The sequence below is a fragment of the Stenella coeruleoalba genome (genome assembly GCF_951394435.1).
Source record: "Stenella coeruleoalba genome assembly, chromosome: 9".
Classification (NCBI taxonomy): domain Eukaryota; kingdom Metazoa; phylum Chordata; class Mammalia; order Artiodactyla; family Delphinidae; genus Stenella; species Stenella coeruleoalba.
Genome location: NC_137155.1, coordinates 84152628 through 84168173, shown reverse-complemented (window position 1 = coordinate 84168173; position 15546 = coordinate 84152628). Strand labels below are relative to the sequence as shown.

Below are 15546 nucleotides of genomic sequence, written 5' to 3'. Positions count from 1 at the left end.
ATTATAGGAAGAGTAATCCAGCATTATTTAGATTAAATGAAGGAATAAAAATATTAGACAGGAAGAACAGTTTGACATTAGTGTTATTAATCCAGATATTAAGTTGATTTAAATCTGCAATTTAGTGTTCACACTAATTACTATTTTAAAAATTATTTTTAGAGATTTTTGTGAAGGGAAATCTTCAGCAGATAAGGTAGAAATGTTACTTAAGAAAGAATTTCCGCTCCAGCGGCCATCTTGCGTCCCTGTGTGTGCGCTCCTAACCTCAGCTGGTCTGCCCGAGAACCCCTAAGTGCCAACCCTAGTCCCCTACACGGCCCCATTTCCATTGCAACAAGATGAAAGAAACTATCATGAACCAGGAGAAACCTCGCCAAACTGCAGGCACAAATGCACAGTGGTGGGAAAGGAACTGCTTGCAGAAAGAAGGTGGTTCACAGAACAGCCACAGCAAACGACAAAAAACTTCAGTTCTCCTTAAAGAAGTTACGGGTAAACAATATCTCTGGTATTGAAGAAGTGAATATGTTCACAAACCAAGGGACAGTGATCCACTTTAACAACCCTAAAGTTCAGGCATCTCTGGCAGCAAACATTTTCACCATTACAGGCCATGCTGAGACAAAGCAGCTGACAGAAATGCTACCCAGCACCTTAAACCACCTTGGTGCAGACAGGCCGACCAGTTTAAGGAGACTGGCTGAAGCTCTGCCCAAATAACCTGCGGATGGAAAAGCACCACTTGCCACTGGAGAGGATGACGATGATGAAGTTCCAGATCTTGTGGAGAATTTTGATGAGGCTTCCAAGAATGAAGCAAACTGAACTGAGTTAACTTCTGAAGAAGAAAAATCTTGAAGAAGTTACTGGGAGCTGCTATTTTATATGACTGCTTTTTAAAATTTTGTTTATGGATCTGATAAAATCTAGATCTCTAATATTTTTAAGCCCAAGCCTCTGGACACTGTGGCTCTTTCCGGTTTTTGCTTATATACAATTCATTCTTTGCAGCTAATTAAGCTGAAGAAGCCTGGGAATAAAGTTTAAAAAAGGTTAATAAAGTTCTTTACTTAGTAAAAAAAAAAAAAAAAAAAGAAAGAAAGAAAGAAAGAATTTCCTCTGTAATTAAATAATCTGAAAAACAAGTATCAGGTAAGATATAATGTATCGATGCCATATTTCCTAGAGTGTAAAATCTGAAGTTTTAATAGGAGAATAACAGAATTCCTTGCTTCAGCTTAATTAGCACAAGTGCTATTAAAATGATGAGCAAATTACTCATCAAATTACAAATTAACTAAGGAGAAAAAAGGGAATAAAGAGAAGACTAGAAACCAAGAGACTACAGAACAGACAAAAAAAATAGAGAAAATTAATAAAGTTTTTTTTGAAACATTCATAGAATTATAAACCACTAGCAAGACTAATTTTTTTTAAAGGGAGAAAATACAAATTGCCAGTATCAGAAATGAAAGCAATACTATCAATAGAAATTAAAAACAAAATAAGGAACTATCATTGAAAAACACAGTAAAATTTGACCATGTAGATAAAATGCACATATTCCTTGGAAAAAATATAACTTATTAAAATTGACACAAGATGAAAGAGAAAATCTGAAAACTTGGATTCATAATTTTAAATCTTTCCACAAAGAGAAGGCCAGCCACAGATGCCTACACTCGTAAAATTTATCAAATACTTAAGGAAAAAAATAGTATCAATTTTACACAAAATTTTTCAGAAAACAGAGGAAGAAAAAGACCTCCTTTTTTTAAACTTGTATTCTATTCATTCCTAACTTACATATTTTACGAGGACAACATAACACTGAAACCAAATAACAATATTACAAAGGAGGAAGAGCAGAAGTGACATACGGGTAGCTAGTATACCTCATGAATACAGAAATAAAACTAATCTTTAACAAGATATCAAATAGAATACAGCAATATATAAGAATAATATTTCATAACTACAAGGGTTTTATTTCACAAATGCAAAGTCAATTTTACATTTGAAAAATCAATCAAGGTAATTTTCCACATTGAAAGAGTAAAGGGGGAATTCCCTGGTGGTCCAGTAGTTAGGACTCTGTGCTTTCACTGCCGGGGCCTGGGTTCAATCCCTGGTCAGGGAACTAAGATCCTGCAAGCCGTGTGGCATGGCCAAAAAAAAAAGTAAAAGAATAAAGGGGAAAAATACACAATCTTACCAATATATATATTGTAGAACAAGCACTTGATAAACCCAACAAATATGCATCAGGAAGAACTCACAGCAAACGAGGAATAGAAATGAACTTCCTCAATCTGATAAAGAATGTATGAAAATCCTAAATCTAATTTTCCCTTTAATGGTGAAATACAGAATGCTTTCCTGCTAAGACATGAAACAAAATAAGGATGTCTATTCTCATCTCTTCTATTTAATACTGTACTGGAAGTCCAAATCAGTGCAATAAGGCATTAAAAAATAAAATTAAAAGTTATGACAGAAAAAGAGAGTGGAAAGAAAGAAGTTAAAATTGTCTCTATTCAGAGATGACAGGACTATTTGTTTAAAACATCCTAAGAAATCAACATATAACAGAAGAGAAACCTTTAGAAATAATAAATGGACTTAGAAAAGTGACATGATACAAACAAATTGAAAATTAAAAATGTTTAAGTTTCATTTACAGTAGCATGGAAAAACAAAATACACTGGGATCCATTTAATAAAAATAAAAAGGACCTCTAATCTGCAAACTCCGAGTGCTGGGAGGTAATGAATAAGACTGAAATAAATGGAAATTTAACCCTGTTCATGGATTAGAAGGCTCAGTATCATTAAGACATCAATTATCTCCAAATTGATTTATAGACTGAATACATTTCCAATCATAAGTCCAACAGTTTTAGAAACTGACAATATGATTCTAAAATTTATATGAAGATGTAAAGGACCTAGAAGAGTCAAAATAATTTTTAAAAAGAAGAACGAAAGTGTCTTACATTACTTGACCTGAAGGAGTGTCATACTGGAATATGAATAGACCAAAAGATCATGGAGCAGATTAGAGTGTCCAAAGAGAGACATATACTTATATGCTCAATTGATTTTTGTTTTGTTTTGTTTTTGCGGTACGTGGGCCTCTCACTGTTGTGGCCTCTCCCATTGCAGAGCACAGGCTCCGGACGCGCAGGCTCAGTGGCCATGGCTCACGGGCCCAGCCGCTCTGCGGCATGTGGGATCTTCCCGAACCGGGGCACGAACTCGCGTCCCCTGCGTCGGCAGGCGTACTCTTAACCACGGTGCCACCAGGGAAGCCCTCAATTGATTTTTGAGAAAGGTGCCAAAGCAGTTCAACAGGGAAAGAAGACAGGGAACGACCAGAACTCTCATAAATTTCTGGAAGGAATATAAAATAGTACAACCACTTTGGGAAAAGCTTTAACAGTTTCATCAATGGATGCTAGAAGGGCAAAAGTTTGATGAGTAACAGAATATTTTCATAGTCTCAAAATGTCTCCTCACAAATTACTTATTAATATGGAGTGGGAAATCTGGTGAGCACCCTTCTTAACCAAGTGATCAAAGCTAACATCGGACAAATTGACATGATGTGCCTGTCTCCTGACAGGACATACTTAGGAGGACCCGATGTCCTCCACATGGCATTCCTGCTAAAAATGCTTAACCTATATCCAATCCTGGGGAAACATCAGACAGATCAAATTGAAGGATAGTCTACAAAACAATTGCCCTGTATTCTTCAAAAATGCCAAGGTCAAGAAAGACAAAGAGAAGTCAAGGAACTGTTCCAGACTAAAGGACACTAAAGAAACATGACACTGAAATGTACTGCATGATCATGAATTGAGTCCTGGGTCAGGGATAGAGGTTGGGGGTAACAGTAAGATACCTATAAAGGACATTATTAAGGCATTATTTGGCTAACTGTTTATATGTGAAAAGGGAATGTGGATTAAAGCAGCAGTTCTCAGTGCAGTCTGGGGTCTTCAGGGATTCTACAAAGTCAAAGTTATTTTCATAACAATACTAAGATTAAAAAATGTGTCTTTTCACTCTTACTCTTATAAGTGTATGTGATATTTTCCAGAGGCTACATGACTTTTGATATAACAACAGACTGAATGCAGAAGCAGATATGAATCTGGCTGCCTTCTATTAAGTCACAATTAAAGAGATTTAGAAAACTATAAAACAGTGCTACTTGATATATGATGGCTGTCTCAAGGAAAAGCATTTTATGCAATTGTTTGAGCTGCAAGCTGACGTAGCTGCTTTTTCCAGGAAACATGATATTTACTCAAAAGAAAACTAACAATCCAAGTACGGTTATTCAGACATTTTCTGAAAAATAAATGAAGTAAGTATGTTATCCTTGAAGAAAAACAACTGATAAAATTTGTTGCCAATAATAAAATGCACATTTTTAAGCAAATTTAGAATTTTAGAAAACTTCTACCTGACACTGCGATCTTGACACCTTCCCAACACTTAAAAGAATTTTCTAATGAGAGTGATCATATGTGGTTTGGGGGATACTGTATAATAATATGTCAACATTTGAAGACCTGCATAACTCAGGGAACCAATATTTTTCAGGTGACCAACACACTGAGCAAAAAAACAAGCATGGGTAAAAGATCCATTCAAAGAGCAACACAGATCAGTGGATTTTAATGTAACAGAATTACAAAACATTAGCTGATATGGTTTCAGAGACTACAGTGCAATTATTTTTAAGAAGCAAACAACTTGTCAATTTGGGGTATAAGATCAAAAAAGTACATGTGCTATTATATAAAAAGGCTACTATTAAAATAATAGTTTCCTTTCCAAGAATGTATCCATGTGAGGTCCAATCTTCTTCATATATCTCACATAAAACAACATGTTGCAAAAGATTAAATGCAAAAGCACATAAGAGAATCTAGCTGTCTTCCACTAAGCTAGATATTAAAGAGATTTATAAAAATGCAAAATTAAAAATACAATTTGTCTTGAACTGATAAAAACTTACATGCATATCTACATGAACATTTAAAATAATTATTCTAAAAACTGAGCCATTCTATTATCTTTCAATTTACTACATGAGCTATTAGATACATTATTTAGTCTAAGTAAATTAAAGTGAATTAAATTAATTTTGGTTTTTCTGTGTGATTCGATATTTTTATAGATTATACTCCATTTAAAGTGAGTATCAAATAATGGTTGTATTTCCCTGTGCTGTACAATATATCCTTGTTGCTTAATTATTTTATACATAGTCATTTTGCTTTTTAATTGAATATCATACTTTTAAAACATATGCACTGGGGTATCATCAAACAATAAAACTTGTACTTACTGGTGTAAAAAACAAAATGAAACTGTTCAATTTTGGAAGGAATGAGCATTTTGCTGGAGCCATATATCCTCATTCACTTCACTGCTGGATCAACAAAAGATTTTTAGGTGTTTAAATGAAGAAAGTAGTAATAAATTATAATAAATCTGAATTCCAGTACTGGATCACCACTTTACTTATCTCTATGGACTTCAAAATAACAGAAAAAAAGTATTCTCATCAAAATAATTTCTGTATGTTCCCAGTACTAGTTTTAAATAATTATTAATTGCATTCTAAATATAACTTAGAATATTACATTAACATTACTTTTGAGGACCCCTGTAATCCATCGCCCTTTCCTGCCAAAACAGCCACTCTCCTGAATTTTGTATTTGTCATTCCTTTGCTTTTCTCCAGCATTAATTTTTTATTTAACTTATCTGAACTATTTACTCACTAAAGAGTAAGCATATGATCCACGCCTTAAGGAATTCAGAGTCTCCATAGGGAAACAGAAATGTAAACCAATCATTATAGTAACCCATTCAAGGAATGTAAGGGGTTAAGTGTTCACACCTAAGGAAGCTTCTAATTCTGGTTAGGGAAGTCAAGAAAGGCTTCACAGAGGAACTGAAGTCTGAACTGTGTTTTAAAGAGTAAGTAGGCATATACTACATAAAAGCTGGGTGCACGGGAGGAGCAGCCTCTGTTCATTCCAAACTGGGAAAACACTATTACAAAGAACACAGGTGAGAACGTTGAATAATTCTAGCAACTATAAGTATGGCTAGCACATAAAGTCAAAAAATGAGGCTAGAAAAGTAGATGGGGACCAAATTATGATGAGAAATTTGAAGTTTTTACTCTAAGCAAAAGGAACTAAGGTAGATAAACTTCATTATTGTTGTTGCTGTTATTACTCACACTTCCCTGTATCTATGCCCTTGGATAGTGCTGCCCATCACCCAATAACTGTGGATTTGGTCACATGACTTCTTTGGGGAAAATGGGACAATAATATATCTAATTGAGAGCTCATGTCTACTTCATCCTCCTTGCAGCCCTGCCCCTACACGAGAACAAGACTCATGCTAGCCAACAGGAAGATGAGTGGCTATGTAGAACAGAGCCAAGTAGTCTCGGAAGCTAATCTAGACTAGCTGACAGTCAGCTGACTCCCAGCACATGAGTGAGCCCAACCAATCTACAGACTTGTGAACAAAATAAATGCTTATTACTATATGCCACTAAAGTTTTGTGGGTGCTTGTAATGTAATATATGGAATGCAGTAGATAACAGAAACAGGGACTGAAGCTAACCATAGGGTTTAAGCAGAGGTGTCACATGGCCAAATGTTTTTTTTTTTTAAAGACTGTGCTAATGAATGGACAATAGACCTGGAGATCAACAATGGAAGCAAAAACGTTTAAGAAAGAAACCACAAAGCTGGAATTAGTGCCAAAAGGAATAGAGAGGAAGAAACATCTGAAACGCAATACTGAGTGCTAGAACCGGTGGAACTTTAGGCCCTAATTAGATACCCTCAATGAAGAAGAGGGAGGATTTCAGGATGAACTGTAGGCTTCTTGCAAGAATAATTACAAATACAACTAACTAAGATTTAAAATAATTTAAGAGAAATCAGATATGTATTCTTTTAAGATCTGTCTTTATTTTTGTTGAGGATAAAAATAATCATTTCAGAAAATGGTACTTTAATATTGAAAAGGCAAAGGCCATTTTCATAGGGATAATAAATAGAAATCAGAATTTTAAGATCTCTTTAAAAAGATAAAAACTACCCAAATGATTAACAAAGGAACACACCAAGTAAACAAGAATCTAATTTCCTAAGATTAAAGACATAGCACCAGATTTTAAAAAAATGGCCGTTCTAGATTAAAATCAGTGGTTTTGAATTAGGTCTTTTCCTCCCCTTTTCATTTGCTGCTACTACTGTTTTGTTTTAGTTTATTTTTCACCTTGTAATCTGAAATTGCTTAGAGGGAAAAGTACAATAAAAAATTCTATAATGATTTAAAAAATAATATATGAATATGTGCTTTATATCAGGGTATAATTAATTATGCACTTACATAATTCAAAAAATTAAATAAAAGAATGCCGTAAATCCAAGACATCCTATTCACTATGGAAAAGCTTTATGTATATATGTATCAATAGACAGACTCACACATGAATACATACATACAAGTTTAGTTAAAAATAAAATATACATCATTTGTGAAAACTGATAAGATAGTCAAATAGTGAGGGGCCAAAATAGTAAGATAGTGAGGAACCAAAAGCACATTTTTCCAGAGGAAATAAAAATAAGATAAATGTTCAAAATAAGAGTAGAGGTGACAAGAACATAAGAAAAATAATAGTTACACAGTTACATTTTAACTAAAGTGGTTAAAAACTAAATTACATTAGATACCCATTTCTATTTATCTCTATAAAATAGATTTGTTCATGTACCAATAGTTGAAGAACCAGGTATAGAAGCTGGAATGCAAGAATACTTAAACCAAACTTGTCACCACAAATTCTTCTGCTATCACTGCTGATAGACATTTACAAAGAATACAAATCATTCAGAAAAAGAAGTGTACGACCACACCCCTATCGTAATACAGATGGATGAAAAGTCTGAGAACTTGCCTCTTTCTCAGTGTCTCTAGAGATACATGTCCACTGGTTCTCTTTCACACTGTATGCCCAGAAGTCAGCAAGATCTTGTGTTCCATCCCAGCCACCAAACAAATAAACAGTCTCTGTGAAAATTAGAAAAATATGTGCAAAAAAAATAAACTTAAGAACAAAATTTAAGTATAGGCACCCAGATAAAGCCATTGCTTCTAAGATCATTTAAGAAGGTACATCTAAGTAAACTTAAAAATGAGATTTTTAAATTGGTTAACATTCCAAAATAAATACTAGTACTTCCTAAATATAGGCATACGGAAGGGCTGCTGCAGAACCACTATCTTGAGAGATTTATGAATACAAAGATAACTAGGAGGCATCCCCTAAGATTCAGATTCCATAGGTCCTCAGTGGGTAAAAAGAGTCAGTACTCTTAAAGTGTCCAGGGGGAATCCTGATGTGCAGCCAGTTTAGGAGTTTCTATGTCAGGCCACAAAAAATTTACATTTACCAGCTTAACAAAGCAGCTTCAGATAGTTAAAAAAAAAAGGGGGGGGGGCTTCCCTGGTGGCACAGTGGTTGAGAGTCCGCCTGCCGATGCAGGGGACACGGGTTCGTGCCCCGGTCTGGGAAGATCCCACATGCTGCGGAGCGGCTAGGCCCATGAGCCTGCGTGTCCAGAGCCTGTGCTCCGCAGCGGGAGAGGCCACAACAATGAGAGGCCCGCATACCGCAAAAAAAAAAAAAAAAAAGGGAAAAGAAAAAAAAGAAATCTCGAAGAAATATACAGTGCAAAAAAATATATAATATAAAGCTATCTAGCTACTTCTGAAAAAACTTCACATTAAAACTGTCTTCTATTACAATACAAAAAACAATGGTTAAAACTAGCTGTGAGTTAAAGTTAGATATCTTAAGAATAAAGTGATGCATAGCCTTGATATTCCCATGGAAACTGGGGGAAATTTTTCCAAATATATTATGGTGGATTTAACTCCTCAGAAATCAACTTTTAAGTCATTCCAGGTACCTTGAGAATTTGGTTTCTTCTAATTCTGAAATGTCTATTATACCTATGGACTTTATCATGTGATAAAACATTTGCTCCGTGACCAGTGAAAATTTTTACCTTTCTTTATAAAATAATAGTGCCTTTCCTTCCTTCAAATATTTCTTCCCTTTGTAAATATCTTATGTCTACTTGTTATAATGCCTACCATTTTTTAAGTTAAATATAATACATTACATGAAAACTATAAAGCCATCTACTCTCTGACATGCCCTAGGCCAATATATGCGGAGACTGTCATCTAAATTACATCCCATCATGAAGGGTTGAAATGCACCTGGAAATATTGTAACACTACTTAAGAAAATTCTTGCCATTCATAGAGATGTCTTATAAGAGATTTTTGTCATATTTTCATATAATTTCAAACTCTAAGTGAATTTTCTAAGTGAAAGAACCTAGGGGAAATTAAAACAATGCTTCTGGATAAGAACAGACCACTGGAACAGTTCTAGTGCTAACTGGGTAATCAGGTATAGGTCACTTAACTTGCCTGGGTCCTGATTTTTTCATTTACAAACTCTCAGTGTGGTGGTAAAGTTCTTCATATATAAGTTACATGAAAACATTCTGAAGGGTGTCAAGCATGAACAGCATTTCTACCTTTAAAACATGCACATATACACAAAATACTTTGTAGTTACTAAGTACCACTGATGCAATTAAAACAGTATTATTGTATGTTTGTGTCTAACCCAGTACCTAGAACACTTTTGGCTCTATATAAATGTGAAATAATGGAAACTATTAGAAAACTGCCATCTCTCAGAAGTATAAAACAATCCATTATCATTAGTTGAGTAACATTCTGTTTCCCAAATGGCACACAGTAATGCCCAGATACTGAGAATTCTACAGGAAAAAAATTAAAGAATTTTCATCTGACTTAAAAATTATTTGCCAAGGCCTCACTATAAATGCAATTAACCCCATTAAATTCTGAAGCCTGGAGAGGGAGGGGGTATATAACTAAAATAGCAATAGCAATTGACCTTTTGTTTTACAGTGTTTCTGGGCACCCTTTGGATAAGGTTACCCTGGTTCACTAACTTTAATAACCCTTCCTCTTGGGATCTGGGTTCTCAATGTTCTTTCTAAAAAGCAGGTCTCTTTGTACGCATAAATTCTCACAGCAAAGAAAACCCACATTTCCACAACAGCCTCATTGATAGCTGAGCAAAATAAAATCTGGCACAGAGCAAGCATCCCAATGGAATTAATCCAAGATGTCATTCTTGTTCGTGAATGCTCTGTGGTCCCAGTTAAAGTTTAATAGTAAAACTGAATGAATCAGATGGTAACAGGACCTTTTGACATACCTGAATGAAATGTGTAAGAACATTTTAATCATTTAATCATTTAAGTTAAATCATTCAGGAATGAAATATTATCCAAACACCAGCGAAAATATTATTTAATGCATAAAGGATATCAAAAACTTTTAAAGATTATAGAAATAATCAGACAAAACTGTAGTGAGAAGAAAGTAGAAAAAAGAAAATGCTATTATTTGCAACATGGCAGTAGCTTGGTTTACGATGTCCACTCTCATGCTTATAGGTTATATAACAATTCAGGCACATCCCTAGGGCAGTATAATCCTCCTCATGCAGCAGCCCTTTCTCTGTATTTTTTCTTAAAGGAGCACAGGCTACAGAGGCTATTTCTCTCAGACTCACTGAAATGTTCACTCAACATTTTTTGAGTACTAATCTGAATTGGCAAGGCACTTTAGAGAATAAAAATAAAGAAGACATCATCCCTACCCTCAAGGAGCTTACAATTTAGTGAAGAATATAAAACAAGTACATTAATCACCACAATGCAATGTAGACTAAGTGTCGTAAGAAAGGTGAAAAAGCACCACGGGGGTTCAAAAAAGGGAAGAGAATATACCAGATTGAGGGGACTCAGGAAGATTTCATGGTGACAGTGGTATCTGACCTATGCATCAGAAAGTGGCTTTGCTGGTATAATGAAGGAAAGAGAAGAGGACTTTTCAAGCAGGGTAAAAAGTAAAACAAGGGTACAGAGACAGAAAAACACACAAAAAAGTGTTTTAAAAGACACAGAATCTAAAGTCAGGCAGATCTTGGATGGAACTGCAGCTCTATCACCACAGCTGTGTGACCAACACCAAATTCCTTAACCACTGGTTTCCTCAGCTCTAAAATGGCACAGAGTACCTATCTCCTAAAGCTACCATGAGAATTAAATAATGCATGCACAGTGGTGAAAACTGTGTGGTGAATAAATGCACTGTTCATTTTAAAAGAACAAAAAAAAGTAGTGGAGTGGAGGTAAGTTAAAAAGACAGGTAGTGGCCACATAATGAAATGGGTTAAATGACAATATAAAGGTTTTGAACTCGACTCCACAGACAGTGTAGTATTAAATAGCAACAGAAGATTTTAAGCAGAGATGTGACATGGTCAGATCTGAACTTGCAGCATATAGGACTTACTGAAAAGGAGGAGCCAGGGAAACAGAAAGATCGGAAATAAAGTGACCAATAATAGCCTGTGTTCAAGATATCAAACCAATTTCATTCTCAGAGACTAAATGAATCAATCACCAATCAATCAATCAGTTATTGCTCAGGCCACAAAAGCTAAAATGCAACCAGTCTTTTTTACAGGTTTTTTCGTATCAGTACTAAATAACCCCTACAACTACTTACTACTAATAGTACTAATCTATAAATCTTATATACGCTAAGAAAAAGGTAGAAATGTTAACACAGCAGTATCTTCACACCATTTTGCACAAAGAAGCAGGCTTTTTATTTTATAAGCCCAACTGCAATATCTATCCTCCTCCTCTGATCCTTAGGGGTAAGTCAGACTATGCTGATTGCATAATCCTCCACAAGATGGCACACTATTTTCGTAATTAAATCCATCTTTCCACTTTGAAATAGTATAGAATGCATATACTATGCACTGACATAACATGGGCCCAACCTTAGATAAAATTCAAGTGTCAAAAAGAAGAGGTAGGTGGAGGGTTACTAGGCTTGTAAAAGAGGTTAGCTTAATTCCTAGTTTAATGTAGACACTAAGAGAAAAACAAATGAAATTAAAAAAAAAACTTTTAAGAAACACAAATTTATATTCAAAATAAAAATGAACCCTGTCAGGACATTTAGTTTAAGAGTTTAATCCTTCTGAAAGTGTAGTTAATAGGACATTAGATTGACATTAGAATTTTTGAAGGGAAGAATAAGTTAGAAGGGGAAAGATATTTTATATGCTCTTTAACCTTACTTTCTTTAGCCATTCCCTTGAACTCTCAAAACCCAGCAGATTATCAACTGGATTCATCTGTCTCTTTTTAAAAAGAGCTATATTTCTTTCTTTTTTTTTTTAATTGGTGAATTTTTGTGTAGCCTTTTTTTTAGTTAATTTATTTATTTTTGGCTGCGTTGGGTCTTTGTTGCTGCGCGCGAGCTTTCTCTAGTTGTCCTGAGCGGGGACTACTCTTCCTTGCAGCGCACGTGCTTCTCATCGCCGTGGCTTCTCTTGTTGCGGAGCACGGGCTCTAGGCGTGAGGCACGCAGGCTCAGTAGTTGTGGCTCATGGGCTCTAGAGCGCAGGCTCAGTAGTTGTAGCACACGAGCTTAGTTGCTCCGTGGCATGTGCGATCTTCCTGGACCAGGGCTCGAACCTGTGTCCCCTGTATTGGCAGGCGTATTCTTAACTACTGTGCCACCAGGGAAGTCCCGAGAGCTATATTTCTTACATAGGCTATGATTACAAAACTAGAGACTGATCTTTTGGGTGAATTCAACATATGGTTGTAATTTCCCTGCTAAAAGGTTGTATTTTCTGCCTATGACAATATACTTTGTATTAGGGCTATATTTTAGAATTCCTTTCTGATAACAGTATGAAAGAAAAAAATTCGTGTCATACGTAGCTACAGAAATACAGCCATATGAATATATTTGTATTTAAAAACTAAAACCCATGTTTACCTACTTTCTTCAATAGCTTCTTTAAAGAATATCAAGGAAAACCATTATGTGGCATTAAAAAAAAAATGAAAGCACATTACATATAATTGGTACAGTCAGAGAGGTTCAGATTTCCACAGAACGGTTCTTTCAAGTGACAAGCAACTTCTTTTATAGATACCAAACACTGGGATTTTGCCTAAATCTTACTACCTATTCTGCTTGAGAGAGAGAAAAAGGCTGGTACCGTAGGTTCTTAAAATTCAATGAGAGTTGAACAAAGAATTGCCTGGTACCATGGATATTTTAAGTTTTCATCTGGACAGACTTCCACACTGAAGCAAAACAGACATGCCTTTTTCTCTATTTGCCTTATTTTACCCAGAGTTGAAACCCAATTCAGAGTTGAATAACCTAAGTAGAGAAATGCCAAGTATAGGAATAAATCAATAAATCAATAAAATTGACATACACTCCCAAGTAGGACAAAATACTACATTCCTTCTCTACTACATTCAATACAATACTACATTCTTCTCTGGTAAGAATAATAGAATTCACTTAGGATAGAAGAAAGCTTTGAAAAATCAGAGTAAAATTTATGCCACCATGTACTTTTTAAAATGGTGAGTCTATCCTTAAAACTGTAGCAAAATGAAAAAAATATCTACAGACTGAAAAAGGAAAAGAAAATTCAGGGACTATTAATTTTTAATATTTAAGAAAACAAGATAAACGAAACACTGGGAAGCAATAATTGCTTCGAAATATAAGTCACTTTAAAAGAAGCTGAAATGAGCTCTATGAAGTTTCAGTCTAGTGAAATACCTGGCACATTGGAAGCACTCAATAAATGTTAGCAATTATTAGGTCAGCTATTGTTCCTCACTCTTTATATCTGCAATAGCTTTTAATAAGGATGTAAAGGAATCAACTATGTTTTTCAATTTCACTTTATGGTATTTTATAAGTGAAGTGATATGCTTTATTAGTATTTATGTATTTAAAATTTGCTGAGGTCTCAGGACTTAGCCCTCACAATCTACTGTATTTTCTGTTTTCACCTATCATACCTGAGATTTTCACTGTATCTTCCGCATTAGAAAACTAAGAACCACTATAGTAACAGCAGCAAAAACATGGGCTTTGGAGCCAGACAGTCCTACAGATCTGTGTTCAAATCCCAGCTCCACAGCCCTGGACACAGCACGACCTATTCTGTAAAATGAAGGTATCTACCTTTTCAGTTGTAAATGAAACGTATGAACATATAAAAGTGCTAATCGCAACCTCTACATGTAGTAAGTATTTAATAAATACTATTACTCCTCAGGTTAAAAATAAAAAGTTTTAGTCTAGTGAAGATGTTCTTAACTCGATGATCTGAATTCATGGATTCTCTTCCAGAAAAATGTACATACAAAGAAAATTTTGTATATAACTTCAACAGATTAAGAACCCTTGCTTAGGAAACCTTCAAATTGCATATTTAAAATAAGGACTGGGCTTCTCTAAACTGTATTTCACTACTTAGGCACCAACCTTATAAAGACAGAACTTCTAGTTTCTTCAAATTCTACTTGGGGAAAGTCACTCTACTACTAAATTAACCTAATCCTTAACGAAAAAGTTCTTAAAATGAATTTTAATATTTTTTCCTAAAAATCTAAAAGTGTATTTTTCCTTTCCTTTGTAAAACATCAATAAGGGCAATATATACAAAAGATGAAACAATTATACCAAAATACTATTGGTTAGTTAGAACGTGGAATTATGAGTGAGATATTTTTTCCCTCAACACAGCACTGCTTTTCATGTTGTTTTAAATTGCTTTTCAAAAATTTTTAAATTGTTTAAAAATATTTCCACTGTGAGATTCTGTCAAAAAAACAAACACAAAAGAAAGATCTCTAAATTTACATCAAATTCTCTCAGCAGAACTAATCAGTATATATTTGTAGATTAATATGTTGCATATAAAAATACATATTATATAAATAATATATATTGATACTTACATATAAGACATTATTTCATTTAACTCTCACAGCAACTTAATTTATTATTCCTGTTTTTATTGTCATTATAACTCATTCAAGATCAAACAAAAAGTCGGTGGTAAAGTCAGGATTGAAATCCAGATATGTCTCTCTCTCTCTCTCTCTCTCTCTCTCTCTCACACACACACTTCTTTCCCACACACTCAACCTCCAACCACTATATTTAATTGTTATATCAGTAAGTCTGGACTAGAAAAGGTTCTTTCAGAGACTTAACAAGAAATACAACTTTGAAGATAATTAAAATCAACCTGATGATAGCAGTTATAAGACTCTGGTACATAAATGATAAAATAAAAGTATATGAAACCACCTTGGTAAATTATGCTATTAATAATTTTGCAATAGAAGTACAATTTCTAGAGGAAAAAATTCCAAAGATATCCCAGATTCTGCTCCTACACCCAAATTAAATTCAGAAAGCACCGTTACCCTAAAAAAATGCAGTCTACATAACCT

General features: G+C 34.5%; 1 protein-coding gene and 1 pseudogene across 6 annotated transcripts in view; one reads left to right on the top strand and one right to left on the bottom strand.

Annotated features, from left to right (window-relative positions):
• The window catches only part of MKLN1 (muskelin 1), a 354266-nt gene that overhangs the window by 62582 nt on the left and 276138 nt on the right, over window positions 1-15546 (bottom strand). For all 5 annotated transcript variants that reach the window (XM_079932674.1, XM_079932676.1, XM_079932673.1 and 2 more), the window contains one exon: window positions 8019-8131. In XM_079932674.1, coding sequence (XP_079788800.1) covers window positions 8019-8131 — 113 coding nt within the window. The remainder of the gene's footprint in view (window positions 1-8018; window positions 8132-15546) is intronic.
• Window positions 342-1180, top strand: LOC307192109 (transcription factor BTF3-like; annotated as a pseudogene). Its single transcript has one exon. The product of its transcript is annotated as a transcription factor BTF3-like (transcript).